At 50.9% G+C, this 26490-nt stretch overlaps 1 protein-coding gene and 1 non-coding gene across 3 annotated transcripts; both read left to right on the top strand.

Annotated features, from left to right (window-relative positions):
* The first annotated feature begins 1528 nt into the window (after positions 1 to 1528).
* TRNAM-CAU (transfer RNA methionine (anticodon CAU)) lies at positions 1529 to 1601 on the top strand. The gene has a single exon. It is a non-coding gene; the product is annotated as a tRNA-Met (tRNA).
* A 417-nt stretch (positions 1602 to 2018) lies between these two features.
* On the top strand, positions 2019 to 26490 carry FBXO31 (F-box protein 31). 2 transcript variants are annotated; one of them, XM_059857487.1, is made up of 10 exons: positions 2019 to 2413; positions 9724 to 9795; positions 11538 to 11624; positions 15047 to 15123; positions 16491 to 16658; positions 17320 to 17394; positions 18723 to 18832; positions 19492 to 19645; positions 20206 to 20567; positions 21794 to 26490. In XM_059857487.1, exons 1-10 carry the CDS (start codon positions 2035 to 2037, stop codon positions 22014 to 22016), a joined length of 1707 nt encoding a protein of 568 aa, XP_059713470.1. In that variant the 5' UTR covers positions 2019 to 2034; the 3' UTR covers positions 22017 to 26490. The 2 variants fall into 2 exon arrangements, with proteins under 2 accessions (XP_059713470.1, XP_059713471.1); XM_059857488.1 differs by lacking the exon at positions 11538 to 11624 and having other exon boundaries at positions 2020 to 2413.

Raw genomic sequence — 26490 nt, 5'->3', positions numbered from 1 at the left:
GCAGTGTTGTTTGTACCATGAGCCAGGCAGCCTGGACTCATCATGTCATCATCCCATATCCAGATCCTTGGAATCAGGGTGTCCTGACCCCGACAACAAGAACTGCCCATCAGACCCTTGGCAAAATCTGTGGGCAGCTCAAGCATCTCATCTGGTCTGGTGAGACTCAAGGACTGTGAGCAGTAGGACAAGGAGGGTGATGCTCCCCTCTTCTCTGTCTGCTCTCATGAAATCCCACTGGAGCTCTGTGTCCAGCCCTGGAGCCCTCAGCGTAAGGAGGGCGTGGAGCTGCTGGAGAGAGCCCAGAGGAGCCAGGGAGCTGCTCCAAAAGCTGGGAAAACTGCTCTGGAGCCAGGCTGGGAGAGCTGGGGGTGCTCACCTGGAGAGGAGAAGCACCAGGGAGAGCTCAGAGCCCCTTGCAGGGCCTGAAGGGGCTCCAGGAGAGCTGGAGAGGGACTGGGGACAAGGGATGGAGGGACAGGACACAGGGAATGGCTCCCACTGCCAGAGGGCAGGGCTGGATGGGATATTGGGAATCAGGAATTGTTGCCTGGGAGGGTGGGGAGGTGCCCAGAGCAGCTGTGGCTGCCCCTGGATCCCTGGCAGTGCCCAAGGCCAGGTTGGACAGGGCTAGTGGATGGTGTCCCTGCCATGGCAGGGGGTGGAATGGGATGATTTTAAGGTCCTTTCCAACCCAAACCATTTTGGGATTCTACAGTGTCCAAAGGGGTGTTCCTCCTCCATCCTCTGCCAGCTCCTTGCTCTGCAGAGCAGCCTCCCTGCAGCGATTCTCGTGGGCGATGCTCTCAGACTTTCTGCATCAATTAAATCTCCGTTTTCCCGTCTTCTGCCAGTTTGGGGATTTGTTGCTCGATTGTCATGGCGACTGCATCCATGGGACCCTCGCTGAGGGTGAGGCCCCTCCATTAGGATTCAGGGCAGCACTTCAGCCAGCATCACTGGGGACCCTCTTGTGCTGAGCACTCTCTGAGAGCAGGGAGCTCATTCCAGTGCAGAAATCCCAGTAGAACAGCGTCTCTTCACAGCAAACGAGGCTGGCTCTGATTTTTGTTAATTATGTGGAAGCAACTTGATTTCCTCGTGAGCCTGTTGTCAGCACAGCCCTCACAGTCTATTCCTGGCCAGCAGGATGAGGATGCTTAAGAACCCCAAAGGACTCTGCAGCTGTTTTGCAGAACAACATGGAATAAAAAGGAGCCATTTTCAAAATTAAAAAAAAAATACAAAAAAAGACATAAGCCAAGATGTTTCTTGCAGAACACTGTGGGAAAGAGGAGCCATTTGCAAAAAATCAGAGGTCTAGCTAGCAGAAAAGCAGGGAAAAGAAGGAATGGGGGGGAAAAACAACGAAGCGATCAAAAGAGGTGCAGAAAAGGAGATTTTTGTAAGGAAAGAGGTTTCTCAGGCAGCATGCCGGGAATGGCGGTGAAGACATGAGCACCAGGAAAGGCCCAGGAGGCGGTGGCGCAGGAACAAGAGCGGTGCGCGCGGGAACGGTTATAGAGGAGCCTCGTTAGCGCAGTAGGTAGCGCGTCAGTCTCATAATCTGAAGGTCGTGAGTTCGATCCTCACACGGGGCAAATATGGTTCCCTCCTTTTTTTTCCTCCTCTCTCCCGCAGCCAGACCTTCGAAGGGAAGGGAGTGTCTGTTTTTTTCATGGAATTGGAGCAGGAAGCGTGACGGGACGCGGAGAACGCGGCTCCTGCCCCGCACCGGCCCGCAGCGCGCCCCGTTACCGGGCACCGGCCCCGCCATGCGCACGGTCCCTCTGCCCGCTAGGGGGCGAGCGCTCTGGTTGTGTCGGTTATAGACCAGGCGTCCGCTACCTGAAGGGGCGTGGCGCGGCTAGATGAGGAGGCGCTGATTGGAGGAGCCGCGCGGTAGGCGCGGCCTAGCGGCGGGGTGGGCGGCGCTGATTGGCGGGGCGCTGCTGTGGGCGGAGCCAGCGGCGGGCACTGCCGGCGGCCGGCACGGTGGCGCGCCCCGGAGCCGCGGTCAGAGCGGCGGCGGCCATGGCTGTGTGTGCCCGGTTGTGCGGCGTGGGGCCCGCCCGCGGCTGCCGCCGGCGCGGCGCCGCCAGGGAGCAACGCCGCGGCGCCGCCGACAGCGAGCCCGACACCGATACGGACCCCGAGGAAGCGGGAGGTGGGGGCGTCACGGAGGACGATGAAGCCGCAGAACGCATTGAAGGCGGGCGGCCCCTGCCGCCTTCTGTCGAGGCCGGCCCGGCCGGGCGGGCCCCTCTGTCCTTGTTGGAGCTGCCCCCGGAGCTCCTGGTGCAGATCTTCGGCTCCCTGCCCGGTACCGACCTACCCAGCCTGGCCCGAGTCTGCACCACCTTCCGCCGCATCCTCCGCACCGACACGATCTGGCGGCGGCGCTGCCGCGAAGGTACCGCCCGCCCGAGGGCCGCTGGGCCCGGGGCTGCGGGGGAGCGCGGCAGCGGCCGTGAGGGTGCGGGAGCGCTCCGAGGGTGCCCGAGGGGATGGGCTGCGGGTCCTCAAGGGCTGGGGCCTGGAGGTGCAGGGCAGAACGCAGATTTGGGGTGCGGGCTGTGGGGCCTGGCTCGCAGGGCTCCACGTGTGTGGGGAGGAGACCTGGGCACGTCTCGGGTCCCCTGGGACACGGGCCCTTGGTGGTGGCGCTTGACTGAGGCACAGGGGGTGTCCCCGGAGGAATGAGATGGGAGGTGATGCCTCCATGTAGCATGGCCTTGGGGAATCCCGAGGATTGGGAATGCTCAGCTCCTGCACCGAGGAGGAAAGGGGGGACCTTGGGATTCCTGGAGCCTCGGGGGGAGACACCGGGAGCTGGGTCCGGAGGAGGCCGGGCCTGGGTAGGGGCATCCTTTGGGGAAGTACAGAGCCAGTGTGTACACATCCAGGTTCGGCTGTGCGTTTTCCAGGAATGCTCTGGTGCCAGGGTGCTGCGCTGCAGTAATGTGAAGGCCTGGGAGGTGTTTGTTCCTCCGTGAGGCTGCGGTTCTCCCTCCTTACTCCTCATCCTCCTCCTTCCACCGTGGCTCTGTGTCCTCTGTTTGTTATTTCAGTCGTGTCCCACCTCCCAAGGTCTGCCTTGCTGTGCTCATCCTGTCTCCAAACGCTGCCATCCTGCCGGGGGCTCCTGCTGCCAGCACATGAAGTCATGTGTATTTTCCTGTTTGCTTTCTGGTTTTAATAGCAGTGAGGGCACGGGGATGAGAGATTTGGGAATGTCAGTGGCTGCCTGCAGTGGGATCTGGTGGAATGCCTGAAACCTTGCAGGAATGAAATTGTGCCTTATCAGCATTATCCAAGAACCTTTGGACAGCACAAAGGCTGCACCTGGAAAATGTAAACCAAAGCATTATTCCAGAGTTCAGCATTGCCCCAATAATTTAACCCTGGTTTTGTGAGACAGGCTAATGAAATGGTGTTAATTCTTTCCTTATACTTCTCTAGTGATGTGGAGATTCGTGTGTTTGATGAATGGTTTGCAAAATTTCACTGATTAATTATTTTAATAGGTTATGATCCTGGCAAAATGTGTATATAGAAATTTATGTCACTTCTAACTCTAGGCTAGGTTGGCTTGTAAAAAAGACCTACTGAATTAGGTCTGATGGGGATTTACATTTATTTATCAAATTCATGTCTGCTCTGTGGATTTTCTTTCCAATGGATAAAGCTCAGCTGAAATTTAAGGAAATAAAGGAAACAGTGGAATTTTTATGGCTAAAACTAACCTGGACAGGAAGGGAAGGTTTCAAGACAACACTTTTGTCTATGACCCTTAGCTAACTGCCAGGTGAGAGGTGTATAAACCAAATTTTGATTCTTTTTGCATGTAATTTCTCCAGTTTCCCAACATATCCATTCCAAGCAGTGTCAGAGAGTGCTTTGGTGGCTGCAGCTGTGGCTGAGGAGGGTCCTGTTCCAAAGGCAGGTACCCAAGCTGTGCTGAACAGATAAGGGGCAGTTCCTGGCCATGGTGAAAGTAATTCTGAACCTTTTAACAGCTCTGGCTTTCCAAGCAGTTTCTCAGCTGTTTGTGGTGCTTTGCATTCTCTGCTGAGGAAGGGCTGTAACTTTGAATGGTTGTACACACGAGGATAAAAATGAGCATTATTTTATAGGTAAATGTCAGGTGTTGGTAAATAAATACACATTTAAAACTTAAAATATCCTGTGCTGTGTTTCTGCACAGCCATACACTGGTGACTGTGTAGTCAAACATAAAATGTCATTGTTTTTTGTAATGTTTTCCAAAACCAATTCCCCTCTGAGCTCAGTGTTTGAGTGTGTGTGTTTGTGTCTGCCTGAGCCTTGTTGTGAGGCTGCATGTCCTAAAAACAGAACAAGAGCACGTGTGCCTTGCTGGTTTATTCACTCTGTAGCCTCCTGATGATCATGGAATCACAGAATATCCTGAGTTGGAAGGGATCCACAAGGATCATCCGAACCCAGCACGATGTTCCAGGAGTAACTGGGAAACTTCATCTTGCTGTCAGCTGCATGTGCAAAACCACTTCTGTTTTTAGGAGTGCACAGCAGTGCAGAGGCAGGCAAGAATCCTGAAATAATCAGAACGGAGAGAAGCTTCTCTGGGAGAAGCTGTTGTTGCAGTGCTTTGTTTTGGCCATTTTTTCCCTTCCCCTTGGACAGGAGCAGCCTGGCTGTGCCCCAAACTGGATGGAACCCTCAGTCCTTGCAGTGTTGATGTCTTGCTCTGCCCTGCCCTGGGCCAGCCCAGCTGTAGATTGGTCTGAAAACATGCTGTGATTATTCCAAGTGTCCAGAGCACTTGTCTGCCTGAAAGGGGGTGCCTTTTGCTGCTGGTGGAGCACTGGGATGAAGCAGGGGGAATTGTATGACGCTGGCAGAGCTGTTGTCCTTTTATCATTGCAACTGTTTGGGGTAAACAATGTCTCTGGATTGTTTCCTTGGCAAGGGGAGGGTTGCAGTCACTTCCATGTTTTCTATAAATAGGAGATTGCTGATCTCTGCAGCAGGAGCAGAATTAAAGCTCGTGTCACCCTGGCTGGTGGCCTGACCTACCTTGATTACCACCTCATAGTCCATTTTTAATCTTTCATTTCTTTCATCTTTGACCAGAAGAGGTAAAGTGCAGCAGAACACCTGGAACAGACCAGCAATGCAGAATAACCAGTTCTAGAGCTTTGGAAGAAAAGGCTTTTGTTTGTGAAAACAACCTCCAGCAGCTTTTGGGCCTGCTGGAAAATGTCAGCCAAGGTGCTGAAGTTTGTGACCTTCAGGTTGTGTGGAAAGAAGGGTGGGAAATGTGGTTTGTACTCTCAGTGAGGAGAATTTTGGGTGGGGTTCAGCTCTTGAAAGACTGCAAGGCATCCGTGCTGGAGTTTTATGCACAAATGCTGCCACAACAGGACCCATTTCTTGCAGAGCTGTGCCCTAGTGAAGGTGGCTTTCATGAGCCCCAAGGCTCCAACCTCCCTTGGTATAATGTGGAAACACTGTGTGGTGTGTTAGTCTGTGGCTTTTCTTCATCTCTGATGACCTTTCTGGCTTTTAAACCCCAGCTTGGCCGAGTTTGGCTGTTCCTCACTGCCAGGCAGGTGCTCAGCACTCTCAGCCACCCTTCAGAGAGTCTCAGACCTGTCTGCAGCTGAAACTGCCCCTCCTTAGCTTTAGGGTTTCCATAAATGGGTGCATTTATTGCAGATCAAATCTCCTGATCCTTGATGGTAGCCCCAGGCCTTCCCCTGGAAGAAGTGTTTGGGAGAGGACTGGGTGTGTTTTATTGTGGTTGCTTAACCTTTGGAAACAAGAAGCCAATTCCAGATTTGTCCACCTGGTACTTCAGAGCTGCTAACCTGAGAATCCCCCATTTTTGTGGTACCTAGAATAATCCAGCAAGTTTTTATCCTCTCTGTTCTATGTCCAGCCTTGTCAACGTGCATTTTTGCAGGGATAATTGCAAGATTTGATTAGCCAGGACACAGTGGAAGTTCAGTAATGGTGAAGGGAATCAAGCTCTGCCAGACATCCTCATTTCCTCAGAATTGTGGATGTGCACACGCAGCTTCCAGCAGCTCCCTGGGGTTGCTGTGCTGGAAAAGGCAGCAGAAAAGCAGGAATTGGGCTTTGATGTGAGCACAGGGGCTATTCCCAACCTGGGATGGAAGAGCCTGGCTTGTTTTTAAACTCCAGACTAGTCCTTGCAGGGTGAAGGGGACACAGCTTCTCTTGGGGAGGAGCAGGGAATGTGAGGCCTGGGAGTGCTGGGAGCAGGGCAGGGGATAAATGCCATAAATGCCCCTTGCAGAAGTGTTGGTGCAGCTCCTAGCAAATGGAGACTGCTTTTCCAAGTCCTTCAAATCCCATGCATGTGACCATGGAAACAGCAGCATGTCCCTGTGTTTGGGAGATCAGCACTCCTCCTGAACCAGCAGCCTTTCCAGCTGGTCAGTGGGAACCTGGAAACCAATTTCCATCCTTGCTTTGGAAGCAGGATTAAGTAGCCATTCTCCAAGGGTGTGAATTTGGTGACTATTAACTCCTTAAAATAAAAATACTTTACTCAGTGAGCTCTTGCACTGAGATACATTTCCTTAAAATAGATTTAATTGCACTGAAATGGAATTTTCCAGGAAGCTCGAGCCCTTCAGAGCTTTCTTGGAAAGGGATTTCTGTTCTCTGTAAAGAAAACCTTACCAGATTTATTTTTCTCTCATTATCTTGAAGCCCTACTTGCTGTTAATTTATGTCCCTCTTGACTTCTGGGTTCAAAGGAGGTGGCCTTTCTTGCTTATGATATTTGGAGGGGATTTTTAGGCACTGTGAGCCAAAAGATTGATTTTTTTTCCCATAAAATGGCCATGCTGGTGTGAGCAGCTGGGTCAGAAGAGCTGCAGTAATGCACTTAGGGAGCTCAGCCATCACTGTGGCATTTTCACTCTCTGTAGCTGTTTGCTGACCAAAACAGGATAAGAATTAGTTATAAAATGAGTCTTAAAGCACATTAGGATGAGATTTTTTTTCGTTAATAATGCTCTTTTGAATATATAGTGAAAAATCATGTGTAGCAATATAGAAATCCTCAATTCTTGTATTATTTAAAGGAGTTTATTTGAATCTTTCCAGGTGAGATTGGAATTACAAGCACTTTAATAACAGTTTGCCTTTAATAAAATTTCACTGCAGGTTGTCAGGGGCCCTTGCATGAAGCTGTGACATCCAATCCCTTCCCAGCCTGTTATCTGGAGGTAACTGCTGCTGGTGGATCTCCCATGGCACTCACTTGAGGGATTTATGGATTAGGGAGAAGGCTTTGGGGAACTGTGGGAAGAGGGAATGTCACTCTTGGTCCTGTTGGAGATTCCATTTGGGAAGGATCCTCCAGGTGTCTCCTCCCTTTGCCAGGCAGTACAAATCCCTTCTCTGCCTGCAGTGCCCAGGGCTTGGCTCACCTGTCCTGCTGATGCCTTGGGAAGGCTGGACAGAGCTACAGAATAAAGCAGGGATTTATTGAAAGGATCTCCTCAATGGATCCACCTTGGGCAGCACAAGAGCCCAGCCAGGGCTGAACACAAGGTGAACCAAAATGGTCCCAAAATGAACCCAGGATGAACCAAAATGGCCCCAAAATGAGCCCAAGATGAACCAAAATGGCCCCAAAATGAGCCCAAGATGAACCAAAATGGCCCCAAAATGAACCCAAGATGAACCAAAATGGCCCCAAAATGAACCCAAGATGAACCAAAATGGCCCCAAAATGAACCCAAGATGAACTAAAATGGCCCCAAAATGCACGAGCGCTCCCGGGGTCTCTCCCTGGATCAGCTCTGCTCCATTTGCACCTTGCAGTTCATTGTCCCAGCCCAGCTTTAGCCCAGGCAGTCCCACCCTTGTTTTTCTCTCTCCAGCCCACGGGGTTTGTGCTCCTGGGCTGAGATTTGGATCATTTGTCCTTGGTGCCCAGCTGGAGCAGGAATTGTTTTGTCTCCCTGCTCTGTGCACAGAGCTCACCATGCCCTGATGTGAACCCAGCCCCACACACTAAAGCAGCACCAAGTGTGAAAGATAGAAAAGCCAAAACCTGAGGCACCCCTGGGGCCAGATGAGATTTGTTCAGGAGCACAAGAGCTGCCTGCTCCCAAGCCCTGCTGTTCCTGCCCTTTTCCAAGGACTTTCCAGTCAGCTGGGGACATTCCACACTGTTCCTGCATCCCTTGGATGTGTTTACATCCCTTGGGTGTGTTTACCCCTCACTCTCTCACGTGCAGAGGGGGGCAGGGAAGCCTGGAGGGCTCTGCCAGGGTGGCTCTGCATTGCCAGGCTCCCCTGGAGCTGTGGTTCCACGGCTCTGCAGCACTCAGCTGGCAGAGCCCCAGCACTGAGTGCTTTGTTTGTGCTGGGCTGTTCTTCCTGTGAGCTCAGCTCTGCTCCTTGTGCTTCCCCAGCCCACCTTGGGGCTGTGAGCCCTCAGAGCTTCCTCTGCCTTTGCCTACAGGTCAGCAGGAATTCTGCCACTGCCCTTGGCATTTTTTGATGGAGGGCAGTGTGTTTGTGGTGCCCTGTGCCCCCCTCACCCTTGCTGCTTAGCCAGGGTGTGCAGGATGTGTGTTCCCTGGAGACAGGCTGCCAGGAAACCTCTCTCATCCTTTGCTTGCATTTATAGACAGGAGGAGGCTGAATTAATTCAGGGAAACTCCTGCTTTTCTCATATTTGAAACCTGAGTTCTCTCCTGCAGCAGGTTTCCAGCATTAGGTGGTGCTTCACAGCCACAGTTGTTGATTCAAGGATGCTCGGCTGAGGATAAATTTTGTATTTAATGGCTTGATGAGGGTTTGCAGAGATACAGTTTTGTGTCAAATATCTGGCAGGTGTTTGTGCTGCTGAGGAAAGCTGCTGTTTGATCTGTGCTGTTCATGTCTTTGATGTCAAGCAGGGCGCTTCTCTGTACTCAGATCTGTCGGGGTCACTGCAGCAGGGTGGCATTGTCACTGCTGATTTTTTGGGATCTCCCTCCTCTCATCTCCTCCCTCTGCTCTTCTGAGAATTCCTGCCGTAGAGAAATTAGTACTTGCTTTTCTTTTTTTTTTTTTTTTTGAAGTTTTTTAGAAGTTTGACATTGACTTCCTGAAAATGAAAGAATAGAATCTCATTTTCTGCTTCAAAGCTGCTCCCAGATCTCCAGCTCCCTTTGTTTTTGGGGGGTTCTGGAAGCAATCAAAGGCATCTGACTGCACAGCAGCCCTGTCTCAATCTGATCTGCTTTCAGTGTAACCATATTTGTACATGCTGGGGCCTGTTTTATGTCTGTGTTTCATTCTTTTTCCAGCCTGTGACCTTTCCTTCAGGATCCTAATAAGCAGTTTTCCCTCTCGGGTACCTCAGTGAGGGAAGATAATTGCTGCACACAGCAGTGGTTTGCTGGGAGCAGGCACACAATCCCAGCTGGAATGGGGATGTCTCCCACATTTCACACTCCTCCTGGCTGAGATGTGAGCAGCTGGCACTTTGCTGGCTGTGTTTGTGCCTTATGGTGTGTTTGTGGCAGGCATTGCTTGTGAAATGTCTTTGAATCTGCAGGGGAATCGCATCCGGTTTTTAAAGCAAAAATCAGATTCTTGGTCTGCTTTGGCAGCTTCAGGAAAGCACAGGTCAGATCTCAGTAGTTGATGTCAAGGCTCCAGACCTTTTTGTGCCAGAGGTGACCCTTTTTTGCTGTGTTGTTGCAGAATATGGAGTGTGTGAGAACCTGAGGAAGCTGGAGATCACAGGAGTGTCCTGTCGAGATGTTTACGCCAAACGTAAGTGATAAATCCAATCCAAATCTTGCTTAGTACCAATTTTGAGAGCACAGAAAGGATGAATATTTATTCAACTTTGATGGCAGAAGTTGTTCAGACTGACTTGAAGGGGTTTCATTGGGAAGTTGACATGTTTGGAGCTTTATTTAATACCAGGAGTTGAGATTTCTGTGCCTCCCAGTCCTTTGGTGGGAAAAGAGGATGGAATTTCATTTTTAAATGAAGTTTATTGAGGGGTTTTCATCCTGTTTTGCCATTTTCAGATCTTGCTAAGGAATTAACAGGTAGTTTTTTCTAAGCCTTGATCTCAGTGAAAGGAAATAGCTGTAGGAGAGTGGGAAAGGGATGAGCATTCCCTGAAGGAAGAGAGAGCCTGGCAGGAGGTGTCTGTGTGTTTTGGGAATGTCTGTGGGTGTGGGACCCTTTAGAGCCCTGAAATAGCAATGACCCATTGATCTTAAAGCTGGGAAGAGAAGAGGTAGAAGGGCTTTAATCCCCTCTTTAACAGACTTGCTGAGCATCCACAGGAAAATTATTTCATCACTAATATCTCTCTTTCCTTATTTCACTACACTAGGGATAGAACTGCTCATTTTCCTTCCTGGGAGGGCTGAGTGATGCTGAGCCAGCACACAGCTGTCCCCAAAGGAGTCCCATTAACCCTTGAGGCCTCCCTAAATTCCCATTTAATCCCATATCTTGTTGTGGTGACAGCCACACAACACATACCAGGTCAGATCTCGGCTCTTCATTGCCATTTTTAAAGTGGCACAACACCTCTTCATCACCTGTAGTCCTTCTCACTACATATCTTCCATGGTTCAGAGATACTAAAGTGATATTTAGTGCTTTTTATGCACAAGTTGTGGTGAAAATGGCCTTACTGGCTCAGCACAGTGGTGACTCTCCAGCCCAGTATCTCCCAGCTGTGGCTGTGGGCAGGGAGGCTGAGGAGAGGGTGAGCCTCTGGGATATTTTCCTAAACATTCCCACTGTTTCCAGCTTTCTAGAGTGTAATCAGGTTATTTATTTAATAACCTGCAATGAATCTGTCTCACACATAAGTTTCCATGAGTAGTTTTCAAATCCATGGCATCCATTAGCAAAGGGTCACACCCCTGAGGTGGCTTTTCCTGCCCTTCTGTGTGAGGTCAGTGTTTGTACCCACTCAGCAATCCCAGGCAGGGATGGTAACTCCAGAGTGGGAATGCTTGGAAGCTGTTCCTGGCTTTCAGCATGCCCCATCTCAGCTCCTCTGCTCAGACTCTGCACTTTGCCCTGTGCCAGGAGCAGTTTCCTGCTGGTGTCACCCCATTTTCTCTACTGTCCCACAAACCTCTTTAATTGCAGAGGAGTTAATTTGGGATTACTGCATTCCCTGAATGTGTTTCTGTGAGAAATGCTGGGGAAGAAAGGGAACTGAGCTCAAGTGCCTAAAAGCAGAATTAATCCAAGGCCCATGGAGTGACTTGGTCTTCTTGAGGCAGCAGTGCAGAGTTTGAGGAAGGACTTTGATTCCACTTGGAGTTCCCTGGGTGCCATTTGTAAATAATGTCTGTGGGAACCTGGAACAGCTCTGTGTGAGACATCCTGCCCAGTGAGACTGAGGCTGACAGGAACAACTGGAAGCAGAGTCAGGAGAGAGCTGGACTTGCCTGTGTGGTTGGTGCAGACCCATGGAGGTGTGTGCTGGTGCCAGTGGAGCAGAGTTTGCTGGCACTCACCCTGCTCTGTCTGTTCAGGTATAAACCCCCGGGTGAAGTCGGGGCGGTTCATGAGAATCCTGCCCGACTACGAGCACATGGAGTACAGAGATGTTTACACCTGCCGTACGTACCCGCTGCTGCTGCTGCCCCCAGCACGCCAGGCTGCTGCATGGACTGTGCCCTGCCTTGGGGCAAAGCACTGGGCTGACCCTGGGACAGCAGGGACGTGCCACCAGGGGTGGCTGGAGTGTGTCACAGGAGCGCTGGGACCCTGCGGGGTGGCAGCGACGGCAGGGCGGGCCCTGAGGGGTGCTGGGTTTTCTTGGGGTGCTTCTTGGAGCATCTCTCACTCTGCCCCTTGGGAATTGCTCCTTTCTTTGAGGAGAGAATTCAGAAACCCAGGTGAGGCCTCCCTCTGGACTGGCCAAGAGCTTTGTGAGCCACAGTGAAATCCACAGCCCTTTCCAGTGGAAAATGCTGAGTGTTCCCATAGTAATTCCCTCCCTGCACACTCAATCCCTTTAAGCACCATCTCTGTCTCTAGGAAACGTTCTGCTAATGTTTTAAACATTGTGATTTGCCTTCCTCACTGTGGATAACCTTTTTTCCCCTCCTCGTGTTGTGTTGAGGGAGGAATAGTTCAACCCTTGGAGTTTAGTGTTCAGCAGGAATTGAGGGGGAAGAACTGATTAGTTTACATCAATTAAGGAAGCCAGGACTGTTTGGTGTTTATTTAGAGGGGGTGTTGAGCTGTCTCTGATGCTCCTTTGGGTCTGCAGAGTTTGGCAGACTCCAGTTCCTAACCCACTGCTTGGGAATGGAGTTTTTCACACATTAATAATCAGTGAGTGGATGCTGCAGAATTCCCTGTGCTGAGGGAAGCATCCCAGCAGGGGCCATGCAGGGGAGGTGGTGGCTTTAATGCCAGTCAGGACAGGCCAGCAGCAGGAAGTGGGACACAGTTTGGGGTCTGGCAACCTGGGATGCCTGTTCTGGAGCTGGATGGGAAGGAGAAGCAAATCCAAGCTGCAAGATGGATTCCTTTGGAGGCTGGATGTTTGCTCCAAACTTAAATGGCATTTAGTGCTGTTCCCTCCATTGTTATTTCTTTAGCTGCATCCCCAAATTTCTGATGTGCCCCTTTTCTCTTGGGGAAAAGCTTGGATGGTTGGACTTGGTGATCTTAGAGGTCTTTTCCAGCCTAAATTATTCTGTGATTCTGAGCCCATGAGGTTTAAGATGCAATGGCCCATTTCCCCTTTTTCCCCTCCTGTGCTGTCAGGATTTTCCATGGAACTCTTCCCTAGTTCCTGTTCATGCAGGGTCAGCCAGGTGAGCTCAGATCACTTTCCCCAGGGGTTTAAACTCACCTGGATTAAACCCCCAGGAGTTTAAGCTTACCTGGATTACTCTGAGCTCTTCCCACGAGCAGGTCAGGTGTCACCAACCAGGGCGCTGCTTTCATTGCTCCAGCTCATTTTGCTTCTGGAGACCTTCCTGCATCCCAGGAATCTGGGGGAATTGCAGTGGATTTGGTCTTTCCTGGTCAGGACATGCCCCAGGCAGCCTTTTGTCAGGGGGAGCTTGGCATTCCCTGCTTTCTCAAGGCCATTCCCAGCTGGATTCAAGCCCCCTTCCCATCTGGAGGGTGTGCAGGGCTGCTTGTGGAACGTGGGGAATATCCAGCCTGGGTGAAGGCTGTCCTGGAGCATCCAGTGGATGTGGTTTTGCTCCATTTGGCAGGATGTGGACTCAGAAATTTGGATAGGCAAGAGGCTTCTCCAGGACTGAGCACAGGCAGTGGAAAAGCTTGGAGAAAGACCCAAGTGCTGTTTTCTTTCAAGGATCAGGAAGGGAAACAGCTGCCAGATCCATCCTGTCTCCTACCAGGAGGAGCCAGAGCTGGAATTCATCAGGTTTTCCTGCAATTAATATTAGCTGCTGTTTTGCTGGAGCTCAGAGACAGCCCAGGCTTGAAAACTGAGCTGTGTTTTGAGACTTGTTTGGGCCTTTGGCCAAGCACCAGCATTTTCCCCAGTAAGTTCTGGGAGTGAATGGCTTTTTTTTTTTTTGGCCTGCTGTGTTCAGAACTCAGCTCTGTTTCTGAAATTGCTCCTAACAGGAGCTGGGCTAGGAGGGACATTCTCATCCCCCTGGGATAGCTTAGTTTTCTGTCCTAAAAAATAATAATGCGTTAAAAAAGGCTGGGTTTTATCAGCTCTGTGGCAGGCAGAGTGTGGTGGGTGGAGCAGCTCATGCCATTAATTAATGTGTAATTACTGAGCTGGGAATGGGGTTTGCCTGCTTGCCTTAGTGTTGTTTGTGCTGCACTTGGTTCCCTGGTGAAACCAGGCCAGTTTGAAATTGTTTACTGCCCAGGAAAAAGGCTCCTCCAGGCCAGTTGGCAGCAGCTCTGGACATCCCTCCCTGCCATCCTAACTCCTGTGAAACTTCTTGCTTTGGGTGGAATAAAGCCACTCCTGCAGTTCTTGCTGTCTGAAGTAATTAATGCAACAAAGCTGCTGGAGCAGCTGCACTGAAACACAATTCCTCTTTTAAATTAATGCAAACCCAACCCTGTTATTCAAGCCAGTCCTGGAGGTTACAATGAGTTACTGTGGCTTCTGAGTTGGCCATGGACATGTGAAATATCTTTGTGCAAACAATGTGCATGCTGCTGTTCCTGCCCAAAATCCCTTCTTGTGAAGGTTACTGGTCCTGTGAGGAAACCAGATGGACAAAAGGGAATTAGATGGACAGGAGGAATGGCTGTGTAAGGACTGGAGGTGGGTCCCATCTCTAAACTTTCCTCACCACAGGAGGTTTAAGATCATTCTGTAAAAACCCTTTTTTCCTGCTTGCTGAAAATATTCCTCTGCTTGGGTGGAATTGGAGGGAGAGCTGGCTCTCAGATGAGAAACAGGGAAGCCTCAACTGCTGGAGAAGATTTTGACTGGGTTTTGGAAGCAGCTTTTGGGCACTGCTGAGGTGCAGCTGCTTCTGTAGAATTTTTAAGGCCGTGACTGATGTGGCCACACCACCAGATTCCCAAGGTGGAGTGATCCATGTGCTTTGCCCGTGCTCCCAGTGGCTGTTTCTAAGGATGCTTAACTCTGGAGCCAAGTTTGTCTACACAAGGCAGTGAAATGCTTTCAAAATCCTCCAATTTCCCTGTTCCTTCCTGCCCTTCCTGATTTTCCTTTGCTTTGCAGTGTGAAGCATTGAGTGCATTTTTGGTAACTGGAGGCAGCAGATGCTTTTATTTGTTTTTAGCTCTGGTTATATTGTGTGGTTTGCATTAATGGGCCTGTGTTGCAAAAGTTTTTTGGGAATTCCTGCTGAGGTAGGTGGTTCTGCCCTTCCACAGGGCCAGGAATAAAGAACATAAATGTGTGTGAGCTTGGGGGAGGGCTCAGCTTGCACACCATCACTTTTCCTGAGTGAATGCAGTTGTGGGTGCTGTGTGCAGCCTGGCAGCAGGGATTTCATTCCCCAGATCCCATTTCTGGGCTGGATGTGCTCACGGAGTGTCTCCTGTTCCCCAGTGCTGCACCGCTACCGGCACATCCTGGGACTGTGGCAGCCGGACATCGGGCCCTACGGGGGACTGCTCAACGTGGTGGTGAGTCAGGGCCTCATCCCGGGGCTCTTGGGGCTGGGAGCTGCTTCTTTACACTTTGCACACCTGGCAGCCATTCCCAGACCACTAAACAGTCTGAACAGTCAGCCCTTGAGTGGGTGATTTGGGTGCAGAGGGTGCTCTGTGGTTCTTTCCTGGTTTCTCTTAGGCATTGGGAGGAATTGCTTCACAGGAAAGGTTAAACACAGGAGGGGGCTGCTCAGGGAGGAGTCCCCATCCCTGGAGTGCATGTGGCACTCATTGCTGTGGGTGGGGATTGCTCACAGGCTGGACTCCATGGTCCTGGAGCTCTTTTCCAGCCTGAATGGTTCTGGGACTCTCATCATCACCACCTTTCTCCAGACAGTTTTTATATTTCAGCTCCACACCAAACAGCCCCAGGAGCAGGTGGAAAACATGATCAGTGTTTGAGGGAAAGGCTTGATTTAGAGTTTGACACTGATATTCCAGGGGCTGGCACAGGAATCTCTTCATTTACTTCATTTTCTTTGCCTGCAGCTGAAGCTTTTGCAAAGGGCTTTGCAGTTGTGTGGTTGGCAAACCTTTACCCCAGCCCTAGGACTCGTGCAGCAGGTGTGGAGTGACACTGGTGCAAGATCTGTGGAGCCTGGCAGCTCTGGTGCTGCTGGGAGAGCAGTTAATGAACAACCTTTGACTTTGAAGTGTGAGAGCTGAGCCAGGAGTTTGCCTGGAGCCCCTGGAGCTCTCTGCACCAGGGTTCACCAACTGCCAGCCTGAAGCAGAACAAATCACCAGGCCTTTGGGTTTTGCAAGATTCTGTTGCATGAGCTGATGTAAGAGGGCATCCAGCTGCATCAGTGCTTCCCCTGTGACCTTATAAAGACTTTGTCTCAGGTCTCTCTCTTTGGAGAATATCCTGCCCCTGGAATTGCAGGCCCTGAGGGAAAGGATTCTGGTAGGTGTGCAGGAAGGGGGCTGCCCCTTCTGCCTCTCAGCAGAGGAGAGTTGCTTCCTGTGTTCTCTGAGTAATGAAACCAAATAATGCCTCATCCAAAAAGCAGGGCTAGTCATGGGAAGCAGAATATCTGCCAGCAGGAGCTCTCAAACCAATTAGAGCCTGACTTGCTGTGTGGTCTTTCCCTGTGGATCCTGCACTCCAGGCAAGTCATTTGCAGCAATAAAGGCCTGAGCTTTTTCCAGTGGTGCAGGAAGCCTTGTAAAGAAACCCTCCTCACCCTGGGAGTGCATATGGTCTGGGTTAATGGCTGGAAAGCTGCTTGGGAATGCAGCAAACTGTTCTGCAGCTCCTGGGCCATCAGAGGCCTCAGAGAGACTCCTAAGGAATCCTGCAAAGCTGATCCCCTGGGCTCTGTCCTGTCCCTCTGCAGGTGGATGGTTTGTTCATCATTGGCTGGATGTACCTGCCCCCTCACGACCCTCATGTGGATGATCCCATGAGATTCAAGCCCCTCTTCAGGATCCACCTCATGGAGAGGAAATGTGCCACGGTGGAGTGCATGTATGGCCACAAGGGACCTCATAATGGCCACATCCAGGTGAGCTGCTCTGCCTCCCTCAGCACTGTGTGTGCACTCTGGCTCTGGAAATGGATCCATCAGGAAGCTGGGGGAATTTTATTTCAGAGATATGGCTTTCACCACCCTGCTGTGTGTGTGGGCAGCAGCTTTACACTCATTATGTGTCTGACAAGTCGTGTGGGCTGTTCCCTGCTCTGAATTTGTTCCCTGGCAGTGGCACAGCCTGGCTGTTGTGCTGCTTTCTGTTGGGCTGGGAGCACCAGGATGTGCACAGGCAGGGGAGAGGATGTGTAAGCTAGCCTTGGGCAGCTGCTGAGTGTGCCCAGGCAGACACAGACCTGTTCTGCAGCTCTCTCCAGGGTGAGACCTGGAGAAGGGGATGCAGCATCCATTGGATGTTTTGAAAAGCTTCCTGACAGATTTTCTTTAAAGGAGGAAGCTGAAATAGGGAAGCAGCTTAAAACTATTTATTTTCATTAGAGTGCATTGAGGTTTTATGGCTTTTATTTCTCTGTTCTGTAGCTGCTGCACTGGGTGGCAGTGAATGATTTCTCTTTTGTAGTAAATCCAGTAATGTTTGTTTTGCCAAGCATTTACTGGGAGCAGTCTTAGCTACATCATCCCAAGCATCTCTAGACAGGTGTGTAACCTGTTCAATTCTCCTCCCTGCTAACTACAGATTGTAAAGAAGGACGAGTTCTCCACCAAGTGCAACCAGACAGATCACCACCGGATGTCAGGGGGCAGGCAGGAGGTGAGTGCTCTGCCAGGGCTCTGCACTGAGCCCCTGTGTGTGTCCCCTTCCCGAGATCAGCTCTCAGCTGCTGCCCTTCTGATTTCTGTGGGATTGGGCATGTATGAACCCCCAGGCTGGGAGCTTTTGGCTCATTCCCTGTTTCAGGCAGTTTTGTGTCAAAGTGCTCTTTGAGCCCCAGCACCTTCCTCCTGTTTTGGTAGCAGGCCTGTCCAGGGAGGGTCAGCAGCACATCTTGGCCATCAGCAGCACTCCAGGCTCTGATCTCAGAGCCATTGCTGTCTGTATAATTAAGATCTTTCAAACACAGTGAGCACCAGCTGCACTTGGATGCCTGCTGGTCAGCAAGGCACCTTCCCACTGCTCGCCTTGCTCGAGGGATTAAAGGCTGCATTTGGTTGTTTCTCCTGTGTGTGTCAGCCCTACCCAGCAAGGCAGATTCCTGACTGAAATAGCTGTGTTTAAATGCAGGTATAAATTGCAGGATGAATACCTGTGCCAGGTACTGCTGTTTGCTTCCAGCTGGTTCCACGTGACAAATCTGATGTTTCAGCTGCTTTCTGAGGAATGCTGTAAAATGTCTGTCTGCTAATGGGAAACAGCTGGGTGAAAGGTTTAGTTAAGTGTTTTCTGGTGCTGGAGCAGATGAGAAATGCTTTAATACTTTCAAAGCACCGCGTAGAGTGTGCGTGGCTTTATGGAAATTGGAGGATCTGGCTTGGGAAGATAAAGGAGGCAGGTTTGGAATATCACTTGGCAGGCTGCTATCTCAGTGTAAGCTGTTATCACACCAACTCATGGCAGGGTATTAACTTGTCAGAGCTGCAGTTGGGGTACTTCAGGAGATGCTTTCAAAGCACCCTTTGGATTTAGATGCATCAGTATTAAATCAGCAGGATTTAACCTCCTAAACCCTCAGTGCTTTTCAAAAGCTTTTTTCTTTTATGTTGAGCATGTCAGGACAGGGCACAGGAGTCAGCTTGTGGGCACACAAATGAGTTACTGTGAGAGAAAGTAGATGAGCTACTTTGCAGTGACAGGCCATGCTCATGCCTTTGTTCTGAGGAGGTTTATGCTTCTACCTGGGATTGATTTGGAGGGGAGCCTGTTTATTGTGTGATCACCATAATCACTCTTTGTTCAGCATCTTTCCAAGCCAACACGTGCTTGTTCCCTAATCCAGCCACGTTTCCCTGTCCTTGGCAGAGGATGTGCCCCGTCTGTGGCTCTGCCAGTGAAAGGTGCTGTCATAGAGTCACCCACTGAAGCCATCCTGGGGCACATCACTGAAGTGACCTCATCCTCCCCCTTTTCTCCTGGTGCTGCAGGAATTCCGGACGTGGCTGAGGGAGGAGTGGGGTCGGACTCTGGAAGACATTTTCCATGAACACATGCAGGAGCTCATCCTGATGAAGTTCATCTACACCAGCCAATATGAGTAAGGGCTGCTGCAAATTCCCAAGCACACTCTGGAGCATTTTTCCCCAAGATGGGGTTTTCCATGGGCTTTCACAGCCAGAGGAATGATGTGTCTCTGCAGTGCTTCCCAGCTGTACAGGGAGATGAGGTGGAATGGCAACAGTAGGGATAGGATTCCAAGTTCTACACAATAACTGTGCACACTAAGGTGCTTTTGAGTCATTTAACTCTGTTTAATTTGAAGGCAGAGCAAATACCTGTGATCCCAAGGAGTGTCTGGTTATTATCCATATTAGTCAGTGTGCTCTGTAGTGCAGGAATTAGAGAGTTCCTGAGAAACTGGGCGTTTTAACCAGCTCTCCAAGCTTCTATTAGCAGCCACCTCACTGTAGCAGATGTTTAAATATGCTTCAGTCTCAGGTTCTCAGGGAATCTCAAGGGCTGAGGAAGTTTCCTTGCTGCAGGAATCTCCTGGTGTGCTCACGAGGATGGTGGGGAGAGCAGCACAGGGAGGGAGGAAGTGCTTGCAGAGCTCTAAATCAAATCCTGAGCTTGCTGCAAACACAGATCCTGCCTGTCTTGACAACATCCCCAAGCTGCTGGAGGAGCAGAATGCAAACACACTGCTGCTGGGGAGGGTTTTTTCCCTGACTTGTGTGATGTTTTTGTCTCACACAGCAACTGCCTGACGTACCGGCGCATCTACCTCCCCCCCAGCAGCCCCGAGGACCTCATCCAGCCTGGCCTCTTCAAAGGCACCTATGGGAGCCACGGGCTGGAGATTGTCATGCTGAGCTTCCATGGGAAGAAAGCCAAGGGCACCAAGATCACTGTGAGTACATTTTCCTGTCTCTCAAGTGCTTTGTGAAGGTGTTCTCAGTGGATGTGCAAGAGAGGTTTCTGTTTGGGAGCTGGCTGCCCAAACCCTGTTCCCCCTGGGGATTGGTGGCACTGGCTGAATCTCAGCACACACACAGTGACCAGGACCTGCCCTGCAGAGTTGCTCCTGGCTCCCCCTTCCTTTCCTCTCCCTTCCAGCTGTTTCTGTGAGCAGCTGCTGGCAGGTCACTGGAGATCCCCTGTGTGTGTGTGAGGAGCAGGTACCAAATGTTGGCAGCTCTTCACTGAAGTCAGGCAGGGGAGCTCCTTTCGTCCCTGCAGGGAGGGATTCTGCAGCTGCAGCTTTGACTTTCTTTCACCTTTGCAAGTACAGCTTTTGATTTAAAATTCTGATTCAGGGAAGGGGAAAACAGAGATGGCAAAAAAGGTCCAAGCAGGGCTTTTTTTTATTGCCAGCTTGCTGATTGTAGAACAGGGTGAGCTATTAACAAGTTCAGGTGGTGGCTCTGTAGCACTGGTGTCTGCAGCTGTGCTGTTCCTTGCTGTCCCTAGGGAGATCCCAACATCCCAGCTGGACAGCAGACTGTGGAGATAGACCTGGCACATCCCCTGCAGCTGCCTGACATCGAGACCCTGCGTGACTTCAGCGAGCTCTCCCGCATCGTGCTGGAGGTGCAGGAGCAGGTCCGGCGGGAGGAGCAGGAGCGGGAGCAGAGGCAGGAGGAGGAGGAGCATTCCCAGCAGGCTGCCTCCCAGCCTGCCAGCCCCCTGGGAGGAGAAGGTGCTGAGGGGGAAGAGACTGCAGCTGGGGCAGAGGGGAGGACCCAGGACAAGGCCCCAGCTTCCCAGCCCTTCGTGCTGCCCATGGGAGTGATATCGAGGAATGAGGATTATCCCCGGACCTGCCGAGTCTGGTAACTGCTGCTTTTGTGGCTGATTCATTTTTGAAAGGGAAGGGGAAATCTTTGAGGTGTGTCCTGTATTTGTGTGCCCTTTACCTGCCTGTGGATCTCCCAGCCCCTTGGGCTCAAATTTCACAGAATCCCAGAATGGTTTGGGTTGAAAGGGACCTAAAATCCCTTTTTGTTCCAGCCCTGCCAGGGGCAGAGACACCTTCTACTAGACCTGGTGGCTCCAAGCCCTGTCCAACCTGACCTTGAACATTTCCAGGAATCCACCATCTCTGGTTCTTGCCATTGCTGCCTAATTTCCCATGCTTTGGTTTGTTCCCTCTCTCACCACGCTGTCATCTGCCATCCCACTTCCTTGCTAGATTTACTTCAGAAGCTGGCACCTCTCCTGAATTCTACACACCCCCTTTTTTTTTTTTTTTTTTGGTCTGTTTTATGTCCTAGAGCTGCTCAGCTCATATATTTAGAACTGTTCAAGCTGCTTCCCATTCCCATGTGTGTCATTTGTGTTCCTTGGCTGTGGGAACACAGTGCTCTCTCCCACCTTTCCCTGGCCTCTGGTGCCTTGGGGCAGCCCTGGCAGGTGCTGAGCACCCCAAGCAGGAGATGCAGGCATGCATAGAGCTGTGCTGAATGGGAGCTGGAGTTGGTGAAGCAGCACACTAAATGAAGTGTGGAAAAAGAGCCCAAAAGCTGAGGCTTAGACAGGTGACCTTCAGCCAAACATCTGTGCTCATGGAAAAACCTACCCAGAGCTGGTTAATCCCAGAAGGCTCCTGCTGTCACAGCTCAGTTGTATTTGGATAAGGCCCTGCTCCCCCTGCTGCTTGCTCAGAGCTTTGACTGACCTTTATTCCTCCTCAGGTCCTGGTAGATTTTTCTGCTTTTTAGATTTTTCTCTCCCTTGAATTTTGCCTCTCTGGTCGTGCTCTCAACATGCCTGGGAGGACTGAACCTGTGCTGATCCTTGAGTTGCTCAGGTTAATCTCAGATGGGTTTGGGGGCTGAACTACTGAAAAACCCAGCTTTGGTGTGCAGATCCTAAGTAGGATAACCCAAAGCAGGAACCTGCAAATAGCAACGGGGAGTTCCTTGTGTTAATAGCAAAACCGAGTGTAAATCTCGCTCTTCTGTCAGAGTGCCTTCACCAGAGTTTTGTGCTGATTTTTAACTAGACACTGGGTGATCCTGGCTGTTCTCACACCTGTTTTGTCCTCATCCCCTGGCAGTTTTTACGGGACAGGCCTCATTGCTGGCCATGGCTTCACCAGCCCCGAGAGGACGCCGGGGGTGTTCGTCCTGTTCGACGACGACCGCTTCGGCTTCATCTGGCTGGAGCTGAAATCCTTCAGCCTCTACAGCCGCATCAAGGTCTCCTTCCAGAACGCCCAGGCACCCTCCCGGGAGGCCTTTGATGAGATGCTCAAGAACATTCAGTCCCTGGCTACTTGATGGGTGTTGGTGGTGAAGGACAGGGCTCGGGGTGGCCAAGGCTGCTGCGCTGCCCAGCCGGGCTGGCCGGGGATCCTCGCTCTCGGTACCTCTGGATAGAAGCATGCACTTTGAATAAAGCCTTTTTACCCCAAATGTACACACATCCCACTTCAGCCATCCCTGACTGCCCTTTCCTCTGTGCCACTCCACGCTGCTTCCCAGCAGTTCTTGTTTCCCAGGCTGTGCTTTGGAGAGTGGAAGGATCCTGCAGAGGAGGGAACAGACCTTCCTTAGTGCAAAAAAGGAATGTATTGGGACAAAACCAACTTCTGGTCAGAGCTGGACAGAGGAACAGGCAGTGACAAAGCACATCCTCCTCTCCAGAACCTTTTTGTGGGTGCAGCACTGCCAGGAGAGGCTGGTGTGATACCTGCATCCTTGCTAATTGCAGTGTGTGGTTTCCTCTGGAGAATTCCCTCAGCCAGGGCAGGATCCCTGCTGCAGATGAATGTGTGCAGCATTGGCCTGGCTTCTGGAGCTTGATGGAAGTGCTGTCCCTGGATCTCCAGGCTTGGGTGTCTCCCTGAGACCAGAGATGATTTTTTTCTCCTTGCAGGAGCTGGTTGTGGAGCTGGAGATGGGTGTAAACTGCAGAGGCTCTGATGTGTTCAGACTGGTTTGTACCAGGTTTCTCTTGTAGAGTGGGTCTGAAAAGGCACAGGAAGGAGCCAAAAGAAACCCAGCTGTGAGATGAGCCCAGTAGGCTCCAGCTGGGCAGCACAAGGTGCCCCTGGTCCTGTGTGACCCCAGGGCTGCCATTCCTGCTCAGGTTTGCCCTTCAGAGTGCAGAGTGACAAGGGGTTGTCCTTGTATTGTGTGGCTTCTTGTGGCTCCTGGAGTGGTGGGTGCTGCTGCCCCTCTCAGAGAAGAACCCTTTTTTCCCCTTCTAGTTGCACTTGTTTGATCCCAGATGGTTTTGTGGCAGATCTGAGCTCCAGTGGGAACTGTGTGCTGCAGGCAGGGAGCAGATTCCCTTTAGCTGTGCAGGAAAATCCTGGCCAGTGCTCATCTCCAGGCTGTGATTTGTGCTGGAAACCATCAGCACTAACTCAGCCCTTTGTTGGGGCTGCCCTCTGGCTGTGATGACAAACTCCAGGTCTCTTCTCCCCAGATCAGTGTCTAACAAACCCCTGCTGTTACAGCTCTGCAGTTTTAGGTCTGTAAATGGGTCTGGACCTGTGCTGGGAGGTTTCAGGCCCCTTCTGTGGAGAAGTTTCAGTCCCTGCCTGGTTCCAGTGCCTGTGAGCAGCTTTTATTCTCACTCTCACAAGGGCTTTTTGCCATTTCTGGCTCTCATGTGTTCCCTCAGCTGTGTGAGAGGCCAGGCTCCAGCAGAGAGAACCAGCAGCAGCTCATGTCACTCACAGGATTAATTCCTGTCTGTCTGGATGGAGTTCTCCAAACCTCTGGGAATCTCAAGGTGATTTAGGGCACTTTTTGCTTTGTTTCCTGCAGCTTTGTGAGGAGTGGCAAGCCTCCCTCAGTGTGGGAGAGAGGGATGGGCTGCTCTCTGTGCCTTGAGTGGGCAGAGAGAGGACCTGGAGCTGAAATTGGGCATCTGAGCCTTGTGCTGCAGCTGCTGAGCTCTGTGCAGAGCTCCTGCCCGCTCTGCAGGCAGAGGTTTCCAGCTTGGTGCAGGTTTCTGGGACAGCTGGAGATGTTCAGTGCTGGGTTAATGGTTGGGCTCAATCTCAGAGATCTTTTCCAACCTAAATGATTTTATGATTAGGACTTTATTTGGGATCTCAGTGGCCTGTTTGTCTTGGAACTTGCTGTTAGGCTGCTGCAGTTCTGCCTTGTGTTCTCCCTGACAGCCCAAAGGGATGGGAGATGTCCCCTTGGGCAGCTGTTCCCATTGTCTGTCCCTAAAACCAGCTGCTCTTCAGCTGCATCTGTAGCTCTGATTGCAGATTCTTCACCACTTCAATATCCCCACCAAAAAAAAAAAAATCCTGAAGTTTTACTCAACTGACTTGATAATTTTTGCTTTTAGCTTTTAAATTACAATTCAGATTTTTAAAATGGAGATTAAAATCCAGATTGCATTGATTGCCCTGCAAGTACCTGAGGCTTGAGTCACTCTCCCAGGTACTGACCTGTCTGTAGCCTCTGTCCTTTGTCACCTGGGCAAGGTGTCACCTGTTTGTTGTTGGCACAGTTTGTGCATCTGCTCTCCTGAACCTTTCCAGTGGCAGTGCCAAGGGTCTCCTGATGGCCAAACCTGCTTGGCTGGCTGGAGAGAAGGTGGAGGCTGATGCCCTGTGGGAATTTTCCCAGCTCTGCCTTGCCCCTGTAGTGGCATCTTTTTATTTATAACTCACCTGGCTGGCCTCAAAATGTCAGGATAATTCCTGATTAAAGGGAAAACTGCTGGTCCCCCTGGCTTCATTCTGTCTGGAGCAAAGAAAACAGCAAATTTTGTATTAATATTCCTCTGATGCCTTTTCTCACCTGCTGCTGCTCCAAGCCTGGCAGGCTTTTGTGGCATTTCAGAAGAGAATTCCCTCTGGTTTGGCTGAGGGTGAGGAAAGCTGAGGAAAGCATCCAGTGCAGATGGATTTGGGAATGCTGGGATGCTCCTGTGCCTGTTCCTTTGTGCATGGCTCTGTCACTGCTCCCAGAGCAAGGCAGGATAACATGGAGTTAAAACTCCCAGCTCTGGAACCTTTGGGAAAGGGGAGACAGATTAGGAGGAGGCAGTTTGGATCTGCTCCCCCATGGTGGGGGGGATGCTCCTGCTTTCCCAGTGCTGCCAGGCCAGGGCTTGGCTGTGCTGGGTACAGGCTGTACCAGCCCTGCACAGCTCTGCAGTCCCCTCTGCTTCCCCAGATCCCAGTTTTGCAGCCCCTGGGATCTTTGTGAGAGCTGTTGACAGGGATAATGTGTGCTGGGCCCTGCAGATGGTGAGAAATCTCTGCTGCCATCTCCCCGTCCTTGTGGCTCTGCAGGAAATCTTGGGGACAATTGGCTGGGTTTCTTCAGCCCAGATGGGTGGAAAGTGCTGGTGAGGATTTAAAAACAACTTGTCAGGGGTAGGAATACTCTTGGCAGGAGCCTTTTGGATTGAACAAAGCCTTTGCAGGGAGGTTGCAGAGCCCCAGTGGCCGCTGCAAGACCTGGGGCCGAGTTCTGGCTCGGGGACAGCTTGGGGACAAGTGTCTGGTTCGTGTGCTGGGGATGGGTTCTGCTCCTCCATCCTGCTGCCTGTGTTGTCAGAACACATGGATTGGCCAGCTGGGAAACAGGAAGATCAAAGCTCCACTTTGCCTTTTTTGGCCTGGTTTGAGAGCTGTGAATGTGCTGTGCTGGGTGTGGTGGCTGTGGGGGACTCACTGCCCTCCACGGGGCTTTGTCAGGCTGGAGTTTAGTGAGGAGGAGGAAAAAGGATGGAATTGTTTGTGAGTTTGGGTGTCAGCTCCATGGTGGAGCTGCTACAGCTGCCCTGGGATGGGACAGCAGCAGTGGGAGGGCAGCTCCTTAGGAAATGTGTGCTGGGGAAAAAGGGAATTCTGTGCAAACGTGCCTGGAGGTGTCAGCTCCCAGGAAAAGCCCAACCACAGCTGGCTCCGTGTTCACTTTTCAACAAGGATGACTTTTTCTTGCTTTTTATTAATTTAAACCTAGTGGAACTTGATGGGAGTGTTGGGTGTTGTGTGGAAATGGGTTGTTTAGGCTCAACTTGCTAGTTTAGGGAATGATAATGTGTTAACTCTGTCTTGTAGCTGGCTGCTCACGTAGCCACTAATCCTCTGTGCTGTTCAGCCTCCAAAGGCTCCTGCTGCCCTTACCAGTGGGACAGGGAATTATTTGGGATGTGCAGTGGAGGAAAGAGGTACCAGACTGTGATTGCCACTGACCTTTGGGTGCTGAACTGAAATGTGTGGTTCTGGTTTTTGTTTGGATTGCAGTCCTTGGAACTTCTGAGGCAAAGAGCACTTGGCTCGACTGTGTTCATTAGCTTAATTAAAGCAATCTGCACTTTGGTTTTGTCATTGATTTACTCCCCCTTCCCCCTTCCCATGTGTATTTTGCACTCACCACTTTAACATGACACTGATGGATTAATCTGGGCATTTCCTGTAGGTTTTGAGTGTGGAGAAGTCTCTATAAAAGTATTAAAAATGAAGGTGAAACTTAAATCCCTGCTTTGTACAGAGGGCAGTGGGGGGAAACCACTGGACATCCACCACCACAGATATCCATGTGGAACATGATAAATTGCATTTTAACCACCTCACCTGCCCAAGGGCTGGGGTTTTGCCTGTTCTTTTCTTGGTGGCTTTGAGAGGAATGGGATGTCAACACCTGGCCTACTTCACTGCAGGTTTTGGAAAGCTGAGCAAGCCCTGTGTGTTACTTTTACACCTGATCATTGTTACCCAAGGAGCCTTTTCCAGTTTCAAATAATAAAAAGCAAAGTTTTGTGAACTTA

Source organism: Haemorhous mexicanus, chromosome 12 (genome assembly GCF_027477595.1).
Source record: "Haemorhous mexicanus isolate bHaeMex1 chromosome 12, bHaeMex1.pri, whole genome shotgun sequence".
Lineage (NCBI taxonomy): Eukaryota > Metazoa > Chordata > Aves > Passeriformes > Fringillidae > Haemorhous > Haemorhous mexicanus.
This window is presented reverse-complemented; position numbering and strand designations above follow the sequence as displayed.

Bases quoted from the DNA above. Each gene is read 5' to 3' on its own strand.
- FBXO31 (XM_059857487.1), top strand. From the start codon at position 2,035: ATGGCTGTGTGTGCCCGGTTGTGCGGCGTGGGGCCCGCCCGCGGCTGC. The intron at 16,659-17,319 runs GTGAGCTGCTCT...TGCTAACTACAG, and splicing joins CTCATAATGGCCACATCCAG to ATTGTAAAGAAGGACGAGTT. The intron at 18,833-19,491 runs GTAAGGGCTGCT...TGTCTCACACAG, and splicing joins ATCTACACCAGCCAATATGA to CAACTGCCTGACGTACCGGC.